General features: G+C 41.3%; 1 protein-coding gene and 1 long non-coding RNA gene across 2 annotated transcripts in view; one reads left to right on the top strand and one right to left on the bottom strand.

Annotated features, from left to right (window-relative positions):
* The window catches only part of POU6F2 (POU class 6 homeobox 2), a 461,828-nt gene that overhangs the window by 42,484 nt on the left and 393,953 nt on the right, over positions 1–25,391 (bottom strand). Inside the window, exon 6 of the mRNA XM_033088902.1 lies at positions 5,258–5,401. Coding sequence (XP_032944793.1) covers positions 5,258–5,401 — 144 coding nt within the window. The remainder of the gene's footprint in view (positions 1–5,257; positions 5,402–25,391) is intronic.
* On the top strand, positions 606–12,481 carry LOC117012544 (uncharacterized). The gene is made up of 4 exons (XR_004421181.1): positions 606–812; positions 4,495–4,658; positions 7,971–8,040; positions 10,930–12,481. It is a non-coding gene; the product is annotated as an uncharacterized LOC117012544 (long non-coding RNA).

Here is a 25,391-nt window from a genome sequence, read left to right as displayed (position 1 = left end):
CTTCGTGATTATAACTTAATCATCTTGTAGTGCTTTTTTTCTCTAAAAGATTCTCATCTTTCTATTTAAATTATGTGTTGAATTACTGTCCCATAGTTCAGAGTCAATTGCTTTTTATTTAATCCTAAAAAGAATAGCTATAACATTAATGTATTGATAAATTAATAGAATTTATTAAATGCTTAAGACATCTCAGGCACTGTGCTAAGCACTTTTCCTGCTATTACACATACAAAAGTATGTGAGAAGTCTTGTCACTCCTGTTTTACTGATGAGGAAACAGTTCTATAACTTATCCAAGACCACAAAGATAAAAATGTGTTCCAGTCAGACCTGTTTCCTTCAAAGCCCATGCTCTTAGCTACTCCGTTGGCCGTCTAGAGATGTTTATTTAGCTTACTAGTGTTATAATTCAGAGGAACATCCCAACGTAAGCATCATGTTTCTTCAACTCTAAGACGTCTATTTTCACCACATTTGAAAGTTATGATATTAGAAGGGCCTTGCGTTGGAGTGCAGAGACGTCGTGCTAGGAGCGTTCTGCCTCCCCATCTGCCCCTCTCCAACCCAGAGCTGCTAAATAGAGGAAACTCACCACGCATGGTTTTGCACAGCCACGGGTGTATCCTCTAAGCCACAGGGCACAGGCTTCTGTCAGCATCAGCATATTGTTTTCCTTTAATCACGACCTTGTGGTCATTTTAGGAGGCAGCTCCTGTCCTACAGCAAATCCTTTCGCCTCGCCAAACCAGCTCTGCTCAGCCATTGTTTATTCATAAAATGGTGTGTATATTCGTGGGGAACTTAGATGGGTAAGTCCTTTTAATTTTTCATTCTTTTTATATATTAAAAAATGTAATGTTGTTTAGTTGATTTTTTTGTTGTTTTACTTGACTGGCTCTTTAAAGACCTAAGGGAGGGTCTTTGTCTTGACTTGCTGCCACTTAAGAAAATTTCACAGTGGTTGAGAACTAATTTCATCAGGAAACATTCTGAGCTTCAGTTAAAATGTAAAATGCTTTCTTTAGCCCCAGGATAAAATAAAATTTCATTTGCTTTTACTTTTCTGCAATAATGCCAATAACGAGATATTGCCAAGGGCATTAGGGAAGCCAATTCTATAGCTGAACAAATCGATGATAAATCTACTTGCCAAATCCTGAACATACCCACTGAATGAGTGTTATGAACACACACACACACACACACACACACACAACACACTCTCTTTCACACACACAAACACACTCACCCTGAACTATCCAGGGTAAGGATGAAATTTCCCTAAAATAACGTAGTCCTAAAATAAATAAAATACTAAGATGCTCACGTTCTCAAAGTCCTCAGACACATAGTGGGTCTGTGTGCACAGTTGTGAACTGAAAACAACATAGCAGCTTGACTAACAACAACAGATAGCACTTACTGAGTGGTAACATTATTGACTGATGACTATGTGCTTGCCCCATTCTTAGTGCTTTCATCCTAGAAGCGATGCCATTATTCCCATTTTTCAGATGAAGTAACTGAGGCACAGAGAGGGTAAGTCCACTGCTAAAGGTCTCACAGCTGATGAATGGCCATCTGGTTCCAAAGCCCATGTTTTTTTGCCTGTATACTGTACTGCCTCTTGCTGTATATCCAAACCAAATATAGGTTTCCAGAAAATGCTAGACAAAACTCTAAACCATGATGATGATGGTGGTGATGATGATGATAATTATAGCAACCACTTATTGAGTCTTTGTGTATTTAGGCAGTATGGTAGGCTTTTTCCACACATTATCTCATTTAATCTTCATCATCTAGGGATTTAGATTTTATTATCCTTATTTTATTGTGAAACTGAAGTTCAGAGAGCTCAAGTAATTTGCTTAAGGTCACAGAGCTAGTTATTGGCTGCTTGGTAATTCATACAAGTCTATAGCTTGCCCACTGCCTAGCTCCCACACTTGCATGAGTTCTTGATTTGGTAAGTAAAGGGAACTAGAAAGTTCTCAGCACTGTGATAGTCAGTATAAATTTCATGATCACTAATTACCAATAGGAAACTTGCTACCTTTCCACCTCAGAGTGAAGTTGAATATGATACATCTTAAATTGCCTTAACATCCCTTGGTAAGGTATGTACTTTGTGGCTTTAGAAGGTAATACTTCTGTTAAAATGAATCACTCTTTGGAACAATGTCTGACTTCTGAATTAACTGCAAATGAATGGCCGGATCAGAAAAGTATAAAAGTGACTGAAGTTTTTCCTCCATATTTGCTCATAACACTGGTTGGAAAAAAAGCAGAAAACAAAAACCCTTAAATATATTGAGATTTCCCATCCCTTTAAATTTACTGAGATCCACTAAATGGAAACATAGTTAGATTCCAGACAAAAGAACAAAACTGCAAGTCCCAGGGAGTGGGATTTCTTCCTGTTGAGCGTGTAATGCCAGGAACCAGGAGCCAGGAACCTGACTGGGTGATGCAGGCATGTCTCCCTGTGGGGGTGGAGGGCATCTGCCTCCTGGGACGCCTTGCCCAGCAAGCATGAGCCCGAGCCGTAGCCCAGGCTGCCTCACAAAGGCTGCATTAGAACTTTGAAGATGAGGCTCTCCTTTAGGAAGGGTAAGTCATTGCCCCGAAGTCGCACAATGAGAAAAAGGTGGAGCCTAAACCCAATCCTGGGCAGGTCGAAATTCAGTCAGGACTCTTTAACTACTGGGTTGGCACAGCGTGGTTTCCAGGTAGGCAAGAGACTCCCAGCAGTGGAGATGACTTCTCTATATGCCTACCTCACCAAATTATCAATGGAGTAAAACATGCTTTTCAAATGTACATTTAGATTTTAAGGTTATTACTTCCAGGTGAATTTTCAAATATGAAAAATAGTTAATGTCAAGAACTCAAATGAAAGAATCTCCAAATATATTGAGAGTTTTCTTTTTGTGCCTTTTCTGTGGAGATTTGTAAGGAATTGAAAATGGGCTGGGTACAGTCATTCTCGCCCTTCTTTTCTTGTGTAATTCGACCACTTCATAAGGCCCGAACCAGTATCTTTGTGCCAATAGATGCAGGGCACGCACCTTTTTCTGGGAAGATAATTGTGATTATATTACAAAGATTAAAAAACAACAACACAAAGCATAGTGCTGCTTGAATATGACCAATTCGTCTACTTTGGAATTGTGAGTATCCTGGTCTCTTCTGGCACTAGGAAGGGGATATGATGCCACTAGACACGTTTCTAAAACTCTCAGACAAGACTTCACGAGTGGGCAATACTGATTTCTCTGTAAATGTAATTTTTTTTCACTTTAGGAGATTTGTGTACAATATCAAATCAATTATCAAAATACAGTTTGTAAAATAAAAAAAATTTAAGTAAAATCAACACTTAATCACTATATGGAGATTAGCTTCTACTTTGAAGCTCCTTTCCCTATGGGTGCTTATGGGCTGGGAGAGCTGCCTCTGGGAAGGGGGGCGGGCAAAGGCCAAACAAAGCAAAGGTTGGAGATCTAGCCCTTGAGAAGGGCATGGGTTTGTAACTGGCAAAATGATTAGCTACTCAATTATCAAAAGAATGAACTAATAATTCCTTCTAAACAATGAAGCATTTTCTCCATCACAAATTCTCAAGTGGTGGGGCACAGTGGTGCCCTTTGCTTGTACACTGGAACAGAAAAGTGAGAGGGAAATACACATCAGTGGATAAGGTTTCTATCTTGAACTCTTAACATTTACATCTCAAGGGCCAGCGGCCTGGCAGGAATGAATCCGGGTGTTCTATTTTGGGCCCCACTCCAGGAAATAGCTTCCAGGACTGACCTGATCTGAGAATGAGTTATAGATATTATAACCAACTTTTCCTTCACACCAATACCCGATCCCTCCAGAAACCTTAATAGGCTTTTGAGAGCCTCCATTTAGAGCCGGCTGCATAAAATGATCCTTTGATGAAAAGGGATTGGAACAAGGGTTAAAGCCGACATTGAAAGGTGACTGTGGAGGGCACGGTGTTCATACAACCCTCCTTTAATATGTGTGGTGTGCACCTGTGATAAGATGATTCATTACTTGGGGCCATTCTTTGACAAGCTCCATCGTTCAGCCCTCGGGGTTCTGACGGGACAATCCTGCACCCGCCCAGGAAATATAACAAGGTCAGCTTTTTTTCCCTGGGACATAGATGGAGATGGTTTAGCTTATAATGCATCTGTGTTTACTCTTTATGTAAAATAAAAACAGGGTTCAAGACATTGCAATTCCTGTTCTCCACAGAGCAGGCCAAGGAGGGCTGCACAAACTCACTGCCGGCTAAATAACTTGGGAGGAAAAATCTTGGAGAGGGTGCCAGCTCTTCCTCCTTTGTGTTTATTCATTAGTAACAGCAACATTTGAGATGGAGGTGCCCTAGCCACCGAGGCTGGGCTCTGTATCAGGCCTTCGAATGGAGGGCACCCCGATACCATCAGCTTCAACTCTTGTTTGCTTTTCGTGCAGCCTTTCCATTTATTGGGGTCTTGAAGATGGAGCCATCCTTATCTGCAGCTCCAGCAGTATCTTGGTGACTGCAGTGCTGGCCCTTTAGCGGTGAAGGGTGTGGGCTCAATTCCCAGGACGGGAGGAAGACTTGCTGGCCCTGGCAGACTGAAGTGAACCTACAGGTATGAAGAGACCGCCCAGCTTCCCTGAGAACCAGCCAGAGTCTGGGCTCGTGCGCCTGACTTGCAGTGGGCTTCACTCTAACTTACCCTTTCTCTCTGATGCTTTTTGTAGGACTTCTTCAGTCCTTCCCCATCACCTCCCCACACATTCAGAAATTGGCTTTATTAAGGCTAGTTTAGAAATCTTAGAGCAATTAGGGAAGGGAACTTACCAGTTTCCCCCATTACCCAAGTTTAAAAAGAATGAAAAAAATAAAGCAAAACTGAAATTTTATTTTTAAAATTTACCTTTTTTTTTAAAAAAAAGAGAACACCCCATAATGAAAAGTAATTTCTTCAATTAAAGTCAAAACAGAAGTCACCATATAGAAATATAAACAAAATAAAACTTAGACATTCTAGGGGAAAGAAAAAAAATCTTGCTTCTAAAATATAGAAAAACCTCCCAACCCTTCTCCTATTCTTGACATTGCTAGTAAACATTATTTATTTGCCTCGAATGAATGCGGTTACATATCACTGTCATGCAAAAGAAATTCATTTCCTTTCCAAGTTCCATCTGCCATAAAAATTCACTCTTGTTCCCATCTCCCACTCACCTGTCCTTGTGCATTAGTTACTAGTTGACCCGTGACCCCCTGAAGACTGGAGAGGGCATTGCCAAGGGCCTGTGAGCTTGCTACGGAGCCCATGGCTGCTGCTGCAGCCGCTGCAGCCTGACTTGCTAGTGGATTATTAACCAGCTGCAAAGAGAGAAAAGATGAGGGTAAAACCACTGAGAGAGGCACAGATACAGCACACGCATGCAACATTCTCTGGGGCGAGGAAGTTCTTGCCTCAACTGGCTCATGCAGAGGGCCGAGAACCCACCAGAGGGGGCCTAGTGAACATTCCTCTGAAGCTGTGTAGTTTGGGGGAGGTTGGAAATGAGGGTAGAAGGAAAATATTCCCCACCAAAGTTGCCTGCTTCGTGGAGCCTGGGTTTAGGACTAGCCCCAGGAGAGAGTGAGGTGGGCCAGTGGAGAAATGATTTTGGAGAAGTCCCTGGCTTTTGTCCTCTAGACTAAATAAAACTCTGACGGAATGTCTACTTTCTTTGAGGTAACCAGACAGAATGTGGGGTTAAAGCAGTACGGGAGTAAGAGTGGAGGAGAGGAATAGATTTTAAGGAATTCTGCAAATGAATTGACTGTTTTTATTTGTGCATTGCAGTTTCCATTAGGGTCATGTGGTAAGGCAGAGGCTTCACTCCACTCCTTTCTCCAAGGAGGAAGGAAACCAGTCAGTAGAAATGAAAACCTCTGACCTCTGTGCTCTCAGAGTCTAGGGTTGGAACATTTTTGAGGGGCCTCATCCTGACCGTGAGATTCAAGGCCAATGAGAAAGGTCTTTTGGTGAATGGCCAGGATGATATCTGTTTGCTGTTTTAACTAATATATGGCACTCCCTTGGTCTCTTTCCTGGGACAAGACTGAAATAGAAGAATTTGATGGGGGGGGGCACTCAAGGAGGAGGTTATGGCTGCCAAAATCTGTTTTTCCATGGAGACCAATTCAATATTCTTTATCCTGCCAATTTTCCACACCACAGGTTTTCAGGCCTTCTGACCATGAGGCAGAAGTGTAGCTTGAACTAAAATCTGCATTTAGGTTAATGACTAGATATAAATTCAAGAAACATTTAAACTATTTTCACAGTATTGGTTTTGATACATGAATTTCATTTGTATTTATTCTAGGGTGTTATTTTTTTCTCCATATAGTTCCTCTCAAGTACAACAATTGTTGTGTATAATAATGCATTTTCCATCACCAGTTCCCACATCCATGAAATTCCTGCGTTTTAGCAGGAACCTGCCAAGACTAAGACTTGGTGGAAAAGAATTAATGCCATACTTAATTCAAGTCCTGGAAGCTCTTTGAAAGATGCCTCGTTTTTACTTTTACTTTCTCCATCCTTTATCTCAGTCTCTCTCTCTTTCTTTTCCTTCTTCCCTTAAAACATATTTTATTATTTAATTCCTTTGGAAATTTGCCTAGAATTTATATCATCTGATGAGGAAGGAAATACTAATTGTCAGAGGAACATAACAAAGGACAAGAATTTAATAATTCTTTTTTCATTAATGTGATATCCTTATCTTATTGGTTTCTTTATTCATTTATAATCAATTTTCACATAACTAGTTTTGCTGTGATTCCATTGACCCAGCACTTTTTTGAAATGAAAATCCATTTTAAGCTCATTATTTTATGTGTCTTTAGCCTTTATCTCTCCCCTAAAAGACAATAGTGATTTTTTCCTAAGGAGAAAAAAATTCTCATTCATTGGCCTAAAGAGAAACCCTGTCTTATGCCAGATCACCACCATGGAATTTCAAATTTAGGTTGCCCTTGGTCTTGGTTTTCTGAGTATATTTTTATAGTGTGTATAAGGTAAGTAATGGTAATACTGAGGAAAATCCTTGAATTTGGTTTGAGTCCCTAAAGTGAAAGAGTTCATATTGTGTTCATTTTTCACTCCCAAAGTGAGGAGACCCCTTGAGGAATCCTTCCCAAACTGCTAGGATACACACTGTGCAGGGGTACATTATTCTCAGGTGCTCTGCCAGCTGCAAGGTTTATATTTCTCTTATGTAACACAAGTTGAAGTCATAATGAAATTCCTGAGTTTCAGGGAGATCTCAAAATAAGATTCTTAATTCTCAAAGAAAGATTAAATGATGTGCAGTTTGGTTTTAGTATTGAGTATACAATTCTATCTATTAATTGTGGGTGAAAAATTTAAGACAGTGTATACAGAATGCTCTCTGAAGAAAATAGACGATTCCCTTTTAATGAAGAGAAAATATTTTTACAAATTGTAAGACATTTCTCTAACATCTAGGTCAATCAAAAATCCACGTATGAAATTATGGAATTACTGTCTGTATACAATATATTAGTGTAGATTGACAATTTCCTACATCTAGGACACTTATCTATCGTTCAGCTATAGTCCCATGGATTTGCTGTAAATTCAGGCATTACATATAAAGGATAAACTATTGTCCTGAATATAAAACAAAGCAGATACTGAAATGTGGGCTCTGAGATTTTGTGTTTTGGGGCCAGGAATGGGTCCCCTTCTACCGCCCTGGAAGGTTGCTTCAGCAACCACAAATGTACAGATTTTGTATATTTTTAATGTTTATTTTCTCTACATCCTGGTCCTAGGTTGAAACACAATTTGTTCCCTTTTTTGCTGCCTTTCCCTCTTACTGGAGCAAACGCCAACTTGATAACTCTTTTATTTCCTATCCTGCATCCCTAGGTCTTTGTGAAAGGTGTATGAGCTCTGGGGAAACACCTGATGGCCCCTGGAGCTAGCGCTAGAACCAAAGGTGAGAAAGTGTATATACAGACAGCGGGTGCAAGTCAATCTATAAGCTGACAGCATTCCAAGTGGACCATTGGGTTGTTGATGGATGCAGCTTCATAGTCATCTTTTGGCTTTTCTGTCTGTGACTGCCAAGGAGGGATGTAATATGCATAACCTATGTGGCAGGGAGGGGGCAGGGAACGGTGGGGAAACCACACACGTGTTCTCTTCATCACCTCAGGTCATGTCACTCTGTATTGTCCCTAGTCATGTCATATTAGCAGTGTTCCTATCAATACTGCCTCTTGATTGGAGACTCAGGGTAGATTTGGACAGCAGGGTACTCAGGCACAATAAATGCACATAACGAGCATGCTAACGTTCTGGGACCAACTGGATATTTTGAAGTTGCTGCCAAATTTATGCCTTCAGTTCTTTCATTGCCAATGTACCTAACTAACAAAGGATAGCCCAAATCAACTGACTACATTACATACTTGTGTTTTCAACAGACCAACTTAAAATACATGCTGAATTCTGCTGCGTGCTTTTTGATACATGTGACAGCTCTCAAAGCAAGGATTTGCAGAGGGCTAGAGTTCTCATGTTCCACCCAAATGGATCTGGGCCTTGAACACATCAAGCTATAGTTCTGGGATCCTCAGATAGTCCAAACACCTACTAATAGAAACACTAATTTCTTAAGCCACCCCCTCAAATTTTAGAGGGTAAAATAACAGAATGATTTTTAAAAAATAGTTTTGTATCAGTAAGGAAAGACCCCAGACTGCACAGAACCCTGTCCCTCCATTCAGGCAGATGAGGGCAAGCTCTGAAATCATACTGCCTTGGCTGTGACTAAGTAAATCATGCCTCAGTTTCTCATGGGTAAAACGGGTGTAAAAATAGTACCCATTTTACAGATAGTGCTTATTCCAGGTGCACACTCACAGAGTCATGATGGGAATTAAGTGAGATTCCACACGCACAAGTTTTAGAGCAATGCTTGACATATATCATATTCTTAATAAATGCTAGCTATTGTCCTCACAGTTTCTATTAGGCATGAGGAGGCCAAGCTAATCAGTTTGTCAGAATTAGAACTCAACTCCATAAATAATATGAACCCAGGTAACTGTATTCTCTATTTTTATATTTTAACTGTATTCTGTAATTTTACTGTACTTATTTTTAAAAGAGTAGCTTGAAAGAAGATGTTAGCTAAGTGATATTTTGAATGGGGCGAGTTTCATGATTAAAAGGCAAATACGCTTTTTAACAATATTTCAGATTGGAGGATATCAGAAAGAAGTATTTAAAATAAGATTTTCACCTGCTTGTCTTGGACCTCTCATATTTAATTATTTATAGACAAAGTGGTGTTTTGATTCTGAGGCCAGGGCCAGTAGATGACAGACCAGCAAGAGAGACGTTTCTAGTACATTATCCTCAAACTTAGTTTACAACATGTGTTAAATTTTCATAAGAACACCCATTTTGGAGTTTAATTCCTGCCTCATGCCAAAATGTTGTGAACGAATCTATCTCACGCTTGCATCTTTTGATAGTGAAGGCATGCAGGTAAATTTATAAAACAATTTTCCTTAGGATTTGCAACAGTTTATTTCACATGTCAACCTGGATGGATATTGGGTATAATGAGAATAAATCCTATAAATTCCTAAATCTACAGTGCTTTGTGCACATCCTTGTTATCTGTGGACACCAAATGGTAACGAGAAGAAAAACTTTGATAAAGTCTCTTCAGGTCTCACTTTTAGGTGATGTCATATGTATGACATCAAGTAACTGTCACCAAGGGGTGATGCCACCACATAAGGGAGTGGTGTCTTTCTCTAAGTCTTCCTCCATCTTCTCTTTCTCTGAAGGATGGACATCCTACAGCTTGGTAAAGAATTCAGGTTTCTTGAATCTGAGCATTAGTAGTCGCAATACTTTTTATGAAGATTTGCCGGTGATGTTATTGTGTTATTATAAATCTTATTTACAAAAATATGGCAACATGATAGCTATGGTATTACATTCCTTTGTTTAGACCTTTATTCCAAGAGGGCCTCGTGAATACAGCAGCTTCGAAACCTTTTTTGGAGCATAGAGGCCCATGATCTATGGTTTTATCATTCTCCTCATGAGCTATGTGGATTTTATAGAGTATGGATTTTGGAGCAGCTCTTTTTGCTACTAACTTTTCAATTTAGAATCCTGAAACCGTGGTGCAATTTGTTTTTAAATGAGGATGTTCATAAATGCATGCATCACAATTCACTCCTTGTTTAAGGTACAAAGTGACTTGCAGTGGCTGTCTGGAAATAGGAGGACAAACGTGGCTTCTTGAGTTCATTCACATACATTAGGTCTTTACTTTTCTTTTGCCGTATATGTGAAAACTGTGTTTCTTGGTTCCTTGGGAGTCTTTTAACCAAATCAGTACTTCCACTTCTTACCCTCACATCTTCTCTTAAAAGGTCAAGGAAAGGCCAGCAGACAAATGCTGTAAGGGTGGCCATATTCACCTCAACAACCTACTTGGCGTGTGTTTTCTCCCACTGGGCTTTCCCTCTCGGTCTCATGGTTATTATGTGTTACAACACTCTCATCACAGTTAGGAATCCACGTTGTGAGCTTGAATACCAAGCCAAGCTTTGCTGCTTGCTCTCAGCCCACTGCCCTGTAGAGACGGCAACACGCTAGATGTGGACCATCCAACTTTCTGCCAACACAGGTCAACTGTGTTATTTTTTCTACTTTTATATATGCTTGCAACTTTCCATAATAGACTTTTTAAAATTTTTCCTTCCACTTTCCATTTAGTCTTCTCACTTATTTCACAGCACTTTGAATCTGATAATGTATTACTCACTTGTTTTATTCTCTTTATTCCTCTCTCTAGAATGTAAATTTTGGTGGACTGCTGTATCTTCAACTCCTTCAACAGTGCCAGGCACCCAGTAGGCCCTCAATCAGCATTTGTTGAATGAACATATGAAGAAGTGAGTCAAAGATCTCTATCTTTGGGACCTTGGTGAGAGTTTCACCCTTCGATATTTACAGAAGAGAGTAAAAATTTTGGAGGCAAATTTGTGTAAACTCTTCTTTTTAAAAATACATCACCACACTTTATAGTCTCTCACACAATGCTGGACTGACTGGCAAAAGCCTAGGATATGAGTGACACCGTCCTGATGTGTCCATTCATCGTGTGAGTCGGCACCAGCACTTCCAGCCTTCCTTCAGCTGCCCAGGTAGAGTCCCACTAGGTGAAAAGGGGCGTTGAACAGTCTTTCCGACTGGTTGGAAAAACTCCAGGATATAAAACGCAACAATGGCAGCATCTAAAGATGAAGATCCAGAGAGTCCATGGGCATCTTGCACCAAAAGCCCCCTGACGTCCCTAGAATTGCATGGCTGGAATTGAATGGGGATAGAGTGGGGCAGAGGGCTTACTCTCTAGGTTTGATGTGTTTTGGGAGCTGAAGGATAATGTGGCAGTGAATGAGGGCCTTTCCATTTTTATCCTTGGGCTGTGGTGCTGGAGATGGAGTTGGGCGATGGAACCTACACCCCTAGCCCAGCCTCACAGACTAGAGCAAAGCTCATGAGGACAGCAGGGCGGGTGCAGAAGGATGGACTTATGGGCCCCTGGGAACAAGCAATGCTGCTCTGAGGCCAGGTGATGGGGTGACATCAGTGAGGGAAGGGGCACGCTCTCTCTTTGTACAACCCCATTGTAGCGAGACTTCAGGGGCTCCTGGGGGCCACTGGACACAGGGTCACAAGTGAGACTCTACTCAGAGGTCACAGGCCCTGGATATCATTGCATCTATGAGCACATGTGGACATCTGAGAGAGTGTTCTAGAAGTATAGTGGAGAGAGAGGTAGATCCTGCAGGGGTCGCAGGTCAGGTAGTGCAGGATGATCGATGAGCAGTGCACCGGGGACATGGGGAGCCCTTGGAGAACGGGAAGGAAATAAACAAATCCGGCCTGCACACTATGATTTGGTGGCAAACTAAAGAAAGCTCTCCAAAGGGAGGCATTTCTCTTTTAGTTTGAAATTTACTGGTAAAAATAGTCAAGCCCAGAGTTGAGGGAAAAAAATAGCTTTTAACTTAACCCGATACATTTGATTTTGAAGTAGAGAGGTCAGCATCATGGAAACACCAACTCTAAATCAGATTTCATCCAAGTTATATGTAGACAAATACTATACTACCACAAGTCTACACATCTCATTTCCTTTTCTGTCTTGTCCTCCATTTAATAACCCGAAAATCTATCTTTTTATTGAGTTTCACGCTATTTTCTTACTTACATACAATAGTGCTACTCTTACCAATTGCCTGTTGTCATGGCACATTAGTTAGGTGAATTTGTTGATATTTCTGTATTTTTTATTCTATCATCCAGTTTAAACAAGTGATTGGGAGCACTCCTCTGATGAAAAAAAAGGCTATATATATATAATTTTTTTTTTTAAATAAATTGCTGCCATGGTGCAGCAGTTGGTATTCTTTTAGTTCCGGGCCATGGGAACACACAGCACACTTCCCCCGGCCCCCCCATGCCTAATTTACTTAAGTTGTTCCCCAACACTTGTTGAGTCCCTGCAGGGAAAGTACTGCTATGGAGAGCAGAAGAAAGACAAGAAAGGATGAGGGGCTCAAAGAAAGACAAAATACGGTCTGTCCTAGGAAGCTTCAGGAAGATTCTGTTCATTAGCTATTTCTCAATAACCATGGTGCAGGCTTTGAGCCAGGCCCCAGGGATACAGAGCTGAACAAGGCACAGTAAGGCAAGAGCCTCTTGCCTTGAGGCACTTCCAGTCTCATCGATAACTGCTGATTTGCATCCCATGAAACCGGTGCTGTAAGAAATGGGCGGGGGAGCCTGATGAGGGGCTGTCACCAGGTCTCAGGCCGCCAGACCGCCTAAGAACTGAACCTTAATGGATGGTTAGGAGTTGAGTGGGGAGGAGCTGAGAAGGGGAGAGAAAAGTCTTCGCAACCACTGGGAATGGTGTGGTCACAGACAGAGGTGAGAGACAGCCTTTTGTGGGTGTGAGCCACTAGGCTGGCATTTGGATATTTTGGGAACATGAAGTGGAAGGAGGGAAGTGTCAGATGAGGAGGTAAGGCATGAGCTTATGAAGGGAGGACTTTGTATGTCACTTTATCTGGCTTGTCCTTCATTCTGCAGGCAAGGGCAGAGGGACATGATTAGATCTGAAATTGAGAACGGTCACTTTGGAGACAGAGTTGGAGTGGGGTTGGGGTGGAGGTCGGTCTGACTGGAGGCTAAGGAGGGCAGGAGGCCGCGCAGCAAAGACGGAGGCAGAAGGCTGCCCGTCAGGAGAAGGGTGTGGCTTGGCTGCCTCTGCGGGCGGAAGTACAGCTAGTTCATCGTTCACTGATTCAGCAAATATTGAGCATCAACTATATGCCAGGAACAGACATTCTCATCCTCAAAATGCTTCCAGGGAGTGTGAGGACAGATACAGAGACAGATAAATTACCAGCCAATGGGGATGAACCGCGGTAGAGTTGGGCTCAGTGAGCCACGGGAACATTGGGGAACCGGCTAGCTCAATGAGGGAAGAAGAGGGGTGCCAGGGAAGCTTCATGAGCTCAACTGAGCTCAAAGCTGAATAAACGATAGATCTACTAAGCAGGCAGTTAGAGCTGAAGAAAGACTAACTTCAACATGGGGGGAAAACGAGCATGTCTGGTATGAGCTGAATGCTCAGAGCACAGTTAGGGCAGGAAAACTCTGAGCTGTGCTCTGAAGCCAGAGAAAAGGGTGGAAAAATATGTGTATGGATGGCGTGCATGTGTTCATATGGTACAGAGTCTCCTGAGCAATTTCCCCTGTAAGCTGTTGTTATGAAAGCACCTAAATATTTATAGCCTTTTGCAAGATTATGGAGATAGCCTTAACAGCTCTGCAGCTTGGGAAACAACACTAATTGATAGTCAGCAAGTCATAAATTACTTTTGTTTATTTTGTTAAAGGGAAATCTAAACTGCTGACTGACCAAAAATTAATAATTGAATTTTGAGTAATAAAAACAAAACCATCATCTTTTAAAATACAAAATGTTCTCTTTTACAATTACAAAGCTGGATTATGAAGGGCCACCATTGCATCGATGGCTATATCCACATATGAAGACTGAGCTGTGAATTTTTATAAATTATGATATAAATTAATTATAAGGGTTGTATTAGTTTATATAAGATTTCAAGTCTCTTGAGAATCTACCCAGAGAAGATGGAAGTCTTTTATTTACATGAGGGCTATTTTACAAGTACTCCTGAATGTATGTTTTCTATAGATACTAATTTCAGCATTGAAATGCAAGAAACTTTTCATAAGTCCAATCTGGTCACTTTATCACTTATAAAGAACAAAACATATACGTTTTCTTCCTTCCACCCCAATAACCACACTGGTTATTAAAATATGCTTGTAGAAAATGTTATGCATAATATCTTGGTTTTATCCACTCATGGGCAAATGGAAAGCCTATATAAGCTGTTACTGAATTTTATTGTTATGCATAATCGCTTGCTTGCCTCATAAAATGTATTCACTGAACAGCTGTTGTAGAAGAAAGCTAGTCAGAAGATATGCTATTCTTCCCACAAAACAATACTACGTTTGGGTCATGCATTATATTTTTCCCAAGGACCAGCAGAAATCAACCTGTTTATTGTTGGCATGCAATTGAACTTTTGAGCATCTACTTTTCTGAATTCACAGTAAGGATCAGATTTACCATTTAGAATACAGAGGGAAGAAAATGCCATTTCTGGTCACATCACACCCATCTTTAAGTAGGTGCCCATATGCAGCCTGGGGTTAACACCTATGATAGTTCCTTCATTGTAAAGAGTACAGAGGTCTTTTCAACAGCAGCCTTACCCATATCAGATGCCCGGAAGAGAACTTTACCATTAGGAAAAACAAATGGTCCAAATTACTAGAGAAAATACGACTCTTTAGAAAGAGGAGGATAAATACATGAAAGAGAAAGCAAAAAACATGACCAGAATGCTCAGAGGTAAATAAAATCCTTCTGTGCTCACAAAATATATTGGTTATAGGTTGTTCTAAAAACATTAAACTAACAGTAAGAACCACTACCTGTAGGAGCCGTAAGCCAAGAAAATATAAAAAGTTGTTGTATAGATCGTTTGGGACGTTTCCATTAATAAAACTGAACATAGGTTAAAAAACATAAAGCTTAATCTCACCAAGAGCAAGAGCGAGGCTGTGTCGGAATTTTCCCCATTTAGGCAGACGACAGTAGAAAGTCGCTGACTGAAGAAACTAATCTACCCAATCAGCAAAGAGGAAAATCTGTTTACATTTTTTTGGCCAATACTGATAGCTATTGAGAAGATACTGGCTGTGCATTTATAGGCAGAAACTAGGTAACTGGTGACGGAGGAGGAAATGTGAAATCAGTGGAAAATGGCACCTGGGTTCTCTTCCTGAGTCAGCAGCTAACGGGGCACACCATTCCGCCCTGCCTGAGCCAACATTTCCTTCTGCAAAATGAGAAGCTTGAACTAGATCAGTCGTTCTCAGAAATGGTCCTCGATGGACAGAAAAGCCACAGCCGTTTTAGGGTCCTGTGTTACTGAGTTAGCTTTCCTTGATGAGTGGCCCTGATGAGCGTGGAGGTCTATCAACCCATCATCCCTCACGCTGCCCTGAGGCCTGGAGAAATCATGATTTCCTCCCTTCCCTGACAGCTCTGCGGGGTTTGGGTTGAAGGCCAGCTCCGGAAATGCTTAGGTGCTCTGGAGTATGCTGGAAGAAAGTGCCTTTCACCCCAGAAGTTCTCAGTGTGGGGCCCTGAGGCAATGCCAGCCTCACCTCTTTCTTGGCCTCCACCCCAGACCTGCCGAATCAGAACTTGTGGGGTGGGAGCAGCATCTGGGTCTTCATAGCTGCTTGGTGATGCTGATGCTAACGAAAGCCTAAGAGCCTTGAACCAGATGATCTCCAAGCCTTTGTCAAAGAGTAAAATTCTGTGATGATGCAATAAATTTGGAACAGTGCTATAATTTTTCAAGTTCTATTCCTGTAAGAGTTACTAAATAAAGATGTTAAAAATGTTTCCTAAATCTGCTTTAGCAAGTGGGGAATAAGGCTGGAAGTAAATGTTTATTTAGGTTGGGCTAAGAGCCAGTTTCTAATGACTGTGCTGTCCCCTGACTTCCAGCTAGCTTCCAGAAGCAAAGTCCCTGACCTTCCTGGGCGGAGAGGGGCTATAACCTTTCCAACATGAGCAGAGCTGTTACAGTGTTCTGTCATAGGGAACAGCAATAGAATTTGAAATCTAAAATAGATTAAAAACATTTTTTTTTATTGGGGAATATTGGGGAACAGTGTGTTTCTCCAGGGCCCATCAGCTCTAAGTCGTTGTCCTTCAATCTAGTTGTGGAGGGCGCAGCTCAGCTCCAAGTCCAGTTGCCGTTTTCAATCTTAGTCGCAGGGGGCAGAGCCCACCATTCCATGTGGGAATTGAACTGGCAACATTGTTGAGAGCTCACGCTCTAACCAACTGAGCCATCGGCCACCCCACCGGAAGCTCAGCAGTAGCTTATTGTCTTCAATCTAGTTGTGGAGGGCACAGCTCACTGGCCCATGTGGGAATCGAACCAGCAACCCTGTTGTTCAGAACTCGTGCTCTAACCAACGGAGCCATCCAGTCGCCCCCTAAAATAGATTTTTAATGAACTTCTGGGGTGATAACGTCATAAGGCATATAAATGTCTAATCACTATGCTGTGTATCTGAAACTAATATAATGTATGTCAACTGTGATCGAAAAATAAAATTAAAAAATACTTCAAAAAAAGAGGCATCAAGTATCAAAGGGAAATGTAATTTCTAAGAATTTATCACAATAAATTAGAAGTTCATAATGTCTTTAGAACAATCTATTTTTAGCTTGTAGCTCTACATGCTAGCAAGCAATGGTATTTTGGTGGAACGGTTGAAAATTATAGCAATTCCCAAAGTGTGTTCAGTGGAACTCTGGTCCTGGGATTTGATCTGGAATAAAAGGTTCAGAAAACACCACATGAAGTATTCACCTCTCGTTGATTTACAATACATCTTGGTGTGTGAAAGCTTCTGGAAGTTGTCCACAGGCAAGGAAAGCTGTTCAGCTTGTTAAACTCTGCATTTCCCCAAAACATCTAATCATAGTGTCCCTTTTGCATGTAACACTAGCTTGTGTTCTATGTTGTGCACTCTGAGAAAAGTTCGATGATATATTGGTTTGTTATCCACAGATTTAACAAATGGGCTAATGCAATAAGCTTGTAATCCACCGTGGCTAGTCTCATCAACTATATCTGAAGGAAGGACTTTATATTCCAAACTTATGTGCTCCACAAACCATCTAGGCTTGAACAAAATTTCCTCTGGTGCTTTTGTTAATGTTCATGCAAATTGGTTTAGATAAGATTTATTGATTTAAAGAGAATCCTGGAAAATTCACCTATACATCTGTATTAGCATAAAGTAAGCACGATGGTACTATTTCTCCATTACTATTAGGTGAAATATCACCATTAAATGAGCAGGATGTTGTCTGATGGTGTTTTCATTATTACCACCAGAGATAGCACCTTGTACATCCCAGAAACGGAAGAGTTCGGAATAGAATGGAAATCAAGCACCTGTTAGAGAAGACACCATTAAGAAGGGAAAACTGAAAGATATTTCTCTGTACTGGTATATTGGGATTTGGAATAGGGCCATGTGTGTCCACGTGTGTCTGTTTTAAAGGCTATAGGTTTCTAACTTGATCTGTGACTGATTTGTTTAATTGTAGACTGAGAATACTACTCTATTATTTTCTATTGTATGTGCCCAAGTAGAAATTGCTAAACAGAGGGACAACAAATATCCACTAAGGCTTTCATTTTGTTTTTTAAAACCTCAATGTTAACAAAACCAAAAAACACATGTTTTCATATATTTAGGAGAATACAGTTAAGAAAAAAAAAATTTTTTTTGGTACTAAGAAGCAAATTTACAAATTTACATATGGTCTTCTATTTTTCCTTAGTTTCTGTAACCACAACATTTTCTTTTAACCTTAGAAATATTGGGGTCTAAATTTATTTGCACCTATACATCAGTTGCTTTACCTCACAATTACAATAAAGGCAAATTACTCAAAGATGTTGGTTTGGCTGTACCCAAAGTCCGCCCCCCCAAACAACAACAACAACAACAACAACAAACAAACAAACCAGTTTCCTTAACACAAAATATAGTTACTGTCAATTGTAATTGAATCTTACAATTAAAAGCCTAGTTTTAAAATAAATCAATTTTATGTTTTAGAACTTGTCATTGACAAGGTTGTTTTGAAGCATGTCCGAATAAAACTAAAATGTGTAAAATTATTGTTCTGGGAAATAAATTTATTTAAAACATTATATAATCATGTGCTATAGTCTTTTTCCTTAATTTTCACATATGTGTGTAGAAAAGTGATATGGTATAGTGACTTGTATATTGCGGAAAACGAATGACACTATTTTTCTTTCTTACAGCCATTGTTACTAATATAATATTAGTAACCACTTCAGATAGAGTTCTCTGTGACAAAAATCTTCTCCAGAAGGGCGGGGAGAAGTCAATATGCTGATGTATACAGATATCTATAAATTGCTGGCGTAAAACAACAAAACTATGGTAAATAAAATCAGGAAATGCAGTGAAAATTGCATTTCATTTCAGATAAATTTTGAAACAATCCTATAATTTTTCTAAACATTTTTTAATGCATTTCCCTCTCATGAACTTTGTTACCCAGTATTCAAATAGTAATCATGGAACACGTTATAAAATACATTATCTCAAGTAGAGGTAATTTCAAATATAAAACGGGGTTAATGTACTAGCCATTAATTTAACAGGATAGATAGAAGATGAACTTGGCAGCAAAATAAGGGCTTTACTCAGGGAATTCAATTCACCATTAAGAGTCATTCCACAGCCAACATTTTTTGTTTAAGAATCATTTTGATGATCAAACAAGGATACCAATAGGACATTCAAACAATAGAGACAAGGAGATGACTTTTATTGATTGGGGGGTCTGTGAGGACTCCTACGGAAGTTCCGGCCTCTGTTCCTGGGGTGGTCATGTGTTCCATGTAAGCTCTGCACAGAACAGTGAAACACTGTGCTGTGAAAACTGACACACAGTAAATCCTTGCTTTCACCTAAAGGCCTCTCCATTCTTTTTTATATTAAGGTTGAAAAGCATCCACTCTGGTCCTTTCTTGAAGGTTCATCACCTGAGGTATTATAATTTCCTAGGAATAACTGCTTCTGGTGTCCCTTTATTTTTATTTTATGAGTAAATTATACGAGTGGCTTTAGATGGATGAGCTGATGGCTCTTGATGTGAAAGTCCTGGCTTTCCTCCTATGAACCAGGAGCAGTCTTAGAAATCAGATGAATATGCTAGATACGTGCACTCAGGGGCAGCAGCTGAATCTTAGATGAATTCTGTAACTTCTACATGTAGCTCAGTGCCTGACATTCAAAGGACTCTATCAATGTGTGACTGACGCATGATGCTTAATGACTATCACCATGGTGGCCTACGAGCAATTGTATCAAGCGAGACAACTGCTTTTGGCAGAAATTCTCTCCTATCTAAATGGAAAAAGTGAAACAACCGCACCCAGGTGGTCAGTTCTGTTGTTTGGAGGCCTGGACCCTCCACCTTATGGAGGTTCATATCGATACAATGTGTTCCCAACATACCAGCCTTATGCCAGCATTTCAATGCAATCCTTTTTCTTTTTCTTTCTTTTTTTTTTAGGAGGGCACAATTCACAGTGGTGGCCCATGTGGGGATTGAACTGACAACCTTGGTGTTATTAGCATCCTGCTCTAACCAACTGAGCTAACCGGCCTGGCCGCCCCGCAATCGTCTGTTTTTTAAAGAGGAAAAATGCACTTGCTAGAGACATACTAGAATTATAGAAAGTACATACTATCAGCTACGTCAACTGTGAAACAAATGTCAGGTTTCTATGAGTTCTGCCATTAGGTCATATCTTCAAAGATGGAAAGATGGACAGTAAAATAAAGGTTATAAATGAGCACCTTCGCACGGAGACAACCACTGTGGAGAGACAGGCAGGACTGGCCACTGGGTGACCCCAGGTTCTTGGAGATGAGTCGGTTCAGTAACTGGCTTCCTGTACCCCCGGCAAGAGGTGCCCATGTGGGCTCAACCTGCCACAGGGTCTCTCGGTACAACGGGTCCTGGGCAGCTCGTGTTCCCAACTGGTACACAGCTCCTCTGAACAGTTGGTGCTCAGACTGCTTCTGCTCCACCTTCGAGGCTGATGTCATGAGTGCAATAGAAGGGGAGAAGCAGGGGGAGCACAGCACTCAGTATCACAGTCACCTCCCTACTGGCCCGTGGGTCATGTATTCAAAGGCCTCTTCCTGTTGAAAACAGACTGGAAGTCAACCATCTAGCTAAGGTTTAAGGACAGATGCGTGCTCAGCGCTGTAGCCCACCTCTCTCTCATCAAGCTTATTCTTGCTCTCCTTTGCATTATTTTCATAAAGTTAAAGAGGGGCTTGCAAATACATTCAGGAGGGATTCTGACGCAACCCTGACCATTATGGAGCGAAGGTGACCTTTCTCCTTAGAGCCCAGTCCCTGCGCTGTTGCCAGAGTGACTGTCCGAAAACGTTGGCTGATGTCATCCTCTCATTTAAAATCCCTGCTGGTTCTCTCTTGGATGCACAGTAACATCTCACCTCTTTGGGATGACACAAAAGGGCCTTCACAGTCTGGCCCAAATTTATCATTCCAGCCTCATCTTTACTCCATCTCAGGGGTTACAGCAAGACTAAAATCTCTGCAGTCTTATTGCCTGGGCTCTAAATGAGCCTTTGCCACCCCCTCACCCTGACTGAGTTACAGGTGGGTTTGACCAGACGCAGACTCTGACAGCTTAGCCAGTAGGCTGTTAATGAAGGACTGCCTTTGGGGTTGACCCCTGAGGGAGGACAGGGGTGGGGGCTCTAGAAGCAGGAGTGAGCAGAGGAGAAGTGAGCTGCGACTCGGGCAGAGGTCCCTGCCAACCCCGTGGGGGAAGCTTTAGAGCTAGAACAGTCCATAAGAGTGGCAGAGTTGGGCCTTGAAACCCCCACAGCAGTAGGTTGTTGGATGCACGACTTCTTGGAAAGGGGTCTGGCCTTGGCTGAGGCTTTGGATGACAAATTTCGCTGCAACTGAGGCTATTGACAGCTGAAGGTTGTGTGACAGGAGCACTCAGACAGCGGGAGCAACACGTCCTCAGCACCACTCCCATTGAAAGGGGCCTCGGGGTGCCTCACAGTGTCCACCAGCAAGTATTTACCCAGCCTCCCTAAGCCTCAGTTTCCTCCAGTGTCAATGGAGAGTGATAAAAGCATTCACCTTTTGGCGTCTGTCTGAAGTTCAATGCCCAGGCACATAGTAAATCCTCAACAAACATCTATTATCCGATCATCACCGTGTTCTTTATGCTCTTGCCACTCTGAATAACTTGCTCCTCCTAGAACCCGACATGCTCATACACCTCCAAGCCTCTAACCAAAACACTTAGCTTCCCCTGTGAATGCCCTTTTGTCTTACTGGTGAGCTCCTTCCCAACCCAAAGCCAACACAGCCCACTCCAGGCAGAAAGAATGGTTCCTTCCTGTTATTCCCATAGCACTCAGTATGTGATTTTAATATAATAATTATCATATTACAATTAATTATAGGCATGTCTAACCCTCTTCCCTTCCCCTAGGACCATGAGCAACTCAAGAGCAGAGACGTGTCTCATTCCTCTTCCTCCCTCCACTCCTAGTTGTTAGGCAAGCAAAGTGTGTTTGTTGAATGAATACATGAAAGACATACCATACTCTTCCCATTGCAAAGACTTGAGATTTACAGAACCCATTGCTTCCTTTTCTATCATCACCTTAAAGACATCCAGAGTTAAATTTAATGAGCAGTTGTAAAAACAGCATTAGCCTAGGCATTTGGTGTCTTCTTTTCCTTTTACTCTGCATGGATTTGGGTGTTTGTTTTATTGACTCTGCTTATAACTATTATATGTTTTTGAGCATAAGCCCTTTCAGATAGTTTTTGGAAGTAGGTAAGTTATAAATGATATATATATGCAGATAACATCTAAATTCTGGCTTTCAGAAACACTCAGGTATTACTATCTGATCAGAATTCATCCCTTCACTTACAAGGATTTGTTTACAGAATGCACAGCTTCCAAAAGTGTTCTGAATCACCCGACCTATATAGTTTGCTCCCATTCTGTGTTTATGGCGATATAACTAATATATGGTAGGGATCTTGCGTAAGTATGGTCCACAGGGCAGAAACATAGATGCTGAGACAAAGGGGAAACTAAGTGAAATCGTTTATTCAGCAAGTATTTACTGAGTGTCTGTCACATGCCTGGCACTGTTCTAGGGACTGGGGATACAGCAAGTATTGATGGGGAGGACAAGGTGCCTGCGGTCTACTGGGGAGACAGAGAGTCAATGGGTAAGGAACAGACAAGATAATTTTAGGCAGTGTGAAGTGGAGGAAGAAACTAAAACAGGAAAAGGTGATAGAGGGTGGGTGGGTGCAGAGGGAACCCACTTTAGATAGCATGGTCTGGAGAGATCGCTCTGAGAAGGTGCGATCTGAGACAAGAGTTAAGAGAGGAGGGGAAGCCAGCCACATAACCAGCTGGACTAGTGCTGTGCGGAGGGGGACGGCAAGTGCAAAAGACTTGAGGCACAAACAAGCAAGGCTGTTCCTAAGCCCCGGGTTGGAAACACACTCGTAGTTATTTGGGTATTGGTTATTTTAATTTATACTCAATATACATGGCAGATTTTTTTTTAATCTCGGTAAGTATTCACAAATCAACTGCAGACTCCAACTGACTCTTCTGTTTTCAACTCCTTTGTTACCCTACATTTACATCTACTTCAGACACAATCACCAATAGGAGCACACTTTGAGTTGCAGTGCATTTTGTTAAAACGTTAAAAAAAACTATGTAAGGTTTATAACATGACAATCTGTCACTGCTATTGCATAAAGGAAACAGCCCAGACATGGAGTCTGGTCCAAGCCCTGGAGCATTTGATCTGACCAATTGCAAGTATTTCTAAGGATGTAGCATCTATTATTTTATGAGCCACAACCAATAAAATTCCTTTCTCCAGACGTTAGTGGAACAAACGAGAACCACTGGGCCCAGTTTGGATTTATTGCCCACTCCCTGACCTGTAAATGGGCAGTGCTTTAGATTATTGAATGAGCCTTTGCATCAAAGATCTTTGAGTTTCTTGTGTTTGAATGATTTGCTATTTACCACCTATTTTAAGACCATTATCTGAGGGAGGGGGAATTATCATATTCAAATTAAACATTTTGGGAGAAGATGATAGAATTAAATCATGCTGCCCTTGCAGAAATGGGTGAGAGAGAACAGCAAAACTTGAAGATGCATTTCTAGGTGGTCTCATGCAACAGGAATGCTAAGAGCTGGGCTTTGATAGATGAGGAAACTGAAGCTCAGAGTCCTCGGGTCCTCACATCACAGGTGCAGAAAGAACTGACTACAGATGCTCCTCGATTTACAATGGAATTATGCCCAGAGAAGTTGAAAATATCATAAGTTGAAAATGCATTAGTACACTTAACCGACTGAACCTCATAGCTTAGCCTAGCCTACCTTAAACGTGCTCAGAACATGATACCTGAAAAACGCTGGTAACACAGCACGCTGTGAAGTTTGGGTTGTTCTCCCTGGACCGCAGGGCTGACTATGTGCTGCAGCTCAGCTACTGCCAAGCCTCTTTCTCATGAGAGAGGATCACACCGCATATCGCTAGTCCAGCAAAAGACCAAAATTCAAAATTTGAAATTCAGTTTCTAAGAATGGGTATTGCTTTTACACCATTGTAAAGCTGAAAAATTGTAAATCAAACAATTACAAGTCGAACCATTGTTAAGTCAGGGACCACTTAAAACATGTGCAACTTTCCCAGCGCCTTGGACACACTGTGGCTTTGGTAGGTGGACATAGCCATCAGACTTCGAGCCTGGCTGGATTCCAGCACCTTAAGCACTAGTTTGTTTTGAGACTGTGGATACCTTCACGTAACCTTTGTGTCACCTTCACGTAACCTTTCCTCTGTCACCTTCACGTAACCCTTCCTCTGTCACCTTCATGTAACCCTTCCTCTGTCACCTTCACGTAACCTTTGTATCACCTTCACGTAACCTTTGTGTCACCTTCACGTAACCCTTCTTCTGTCACCTTCACGTAACCCTTTCTCTGTCACCTTCACGTAACTTTTGTGTCACCTTCACGTAACCCTTCTGGTTCTGGTCAAATAATAAATACCCCTGAGCGGCTTCTGTCAACAGTGCTGATTTCTTTACTCTGTTGGTGAAGACAAAAGTGGTCAAAGATATAGCTCTTGATGCTGTAAAGCTCACACCATTGGGTTGATCTAACTGGAGGTCTTTGATCTACTGATCAAAGGGAATTTAACATTTTCTTTATGAGTATAAGCTAAAATATTGCAGGAGGTAGCAGTATAGAAAGTTTCTGTCAGCAATGGTTTAGACTGAGGGTCTCATTTCATAGGTAAAGGAAAATCTCAGCTACAGGTCTGTGGTTCCTAGAGGCATGAATCACATCAGATAACCAGTACTTCTGCTGCAGGTTTTAAAAAAGTTTTAATTCTGTACATGGAAATATTAAAAATGCATTGCTAACATTATTAATTTCTCTTATTCTTTATCACTTTTATTACACATGAGGTACCTGTTTGTTTTTAGAAAATTGCAAAATAGAGAATATAAATGAAAACTCCCCAAACTCCAGAGATAACAATGCCAGCATGTTGTTGTCTGTCCTCTTGTCCTTCTCCCAGGTGATGTAATAACAATAATAGGAGAACAATATACATACTTTGGGGCGAAGGTCATCCTTTTCACTTATGTTTTTCCCCCCTGCGTTGTATATAATTCATACCTTTCCACACCAAGAAATTTTTGTGCCTTCCTAAACTTAGTGGAATTTCTCTTGATGACTCCAGGACATCGTTATGAAAATCACGATGGTAGTTGCTCTGCCTTCCTGTTTGCCCTTGTCCGGTCCTACGGGGGACTTTCAGGATCTCAGTTTGGAGAAGTCGGCCCTCACAGAACGACTGCATGCTTGGAGCCACTCCGACTTGTGCCCTGTGCCACGTCTTTTACCAGGGGAACACACATGTCCTTTCATT

Source organism: Rhinolophus ferrumequinum, chromosome 20 (assembly GCF_004115265.2).
Source record: "Rhinolophus ferrumequinum isolate MPI-CBG mRhiFer1 chromosome 20, mRhiFer1_v1.p, whole genome shotgun sequence".
Classification (NCBI taxonomy): domain Eukaryota; kingdom Metazoa; phylum Chordata; class Mammalia; order Chiroptera; family Rhinolophidae; genus Rhinolophus; species Rhinolophus ferrumequinum.
The sequence above is the reverse complement of the archived record's forward strand: the minus strand, read 5'-3'. Positions and strand labels throughout refer to the sequence as shown.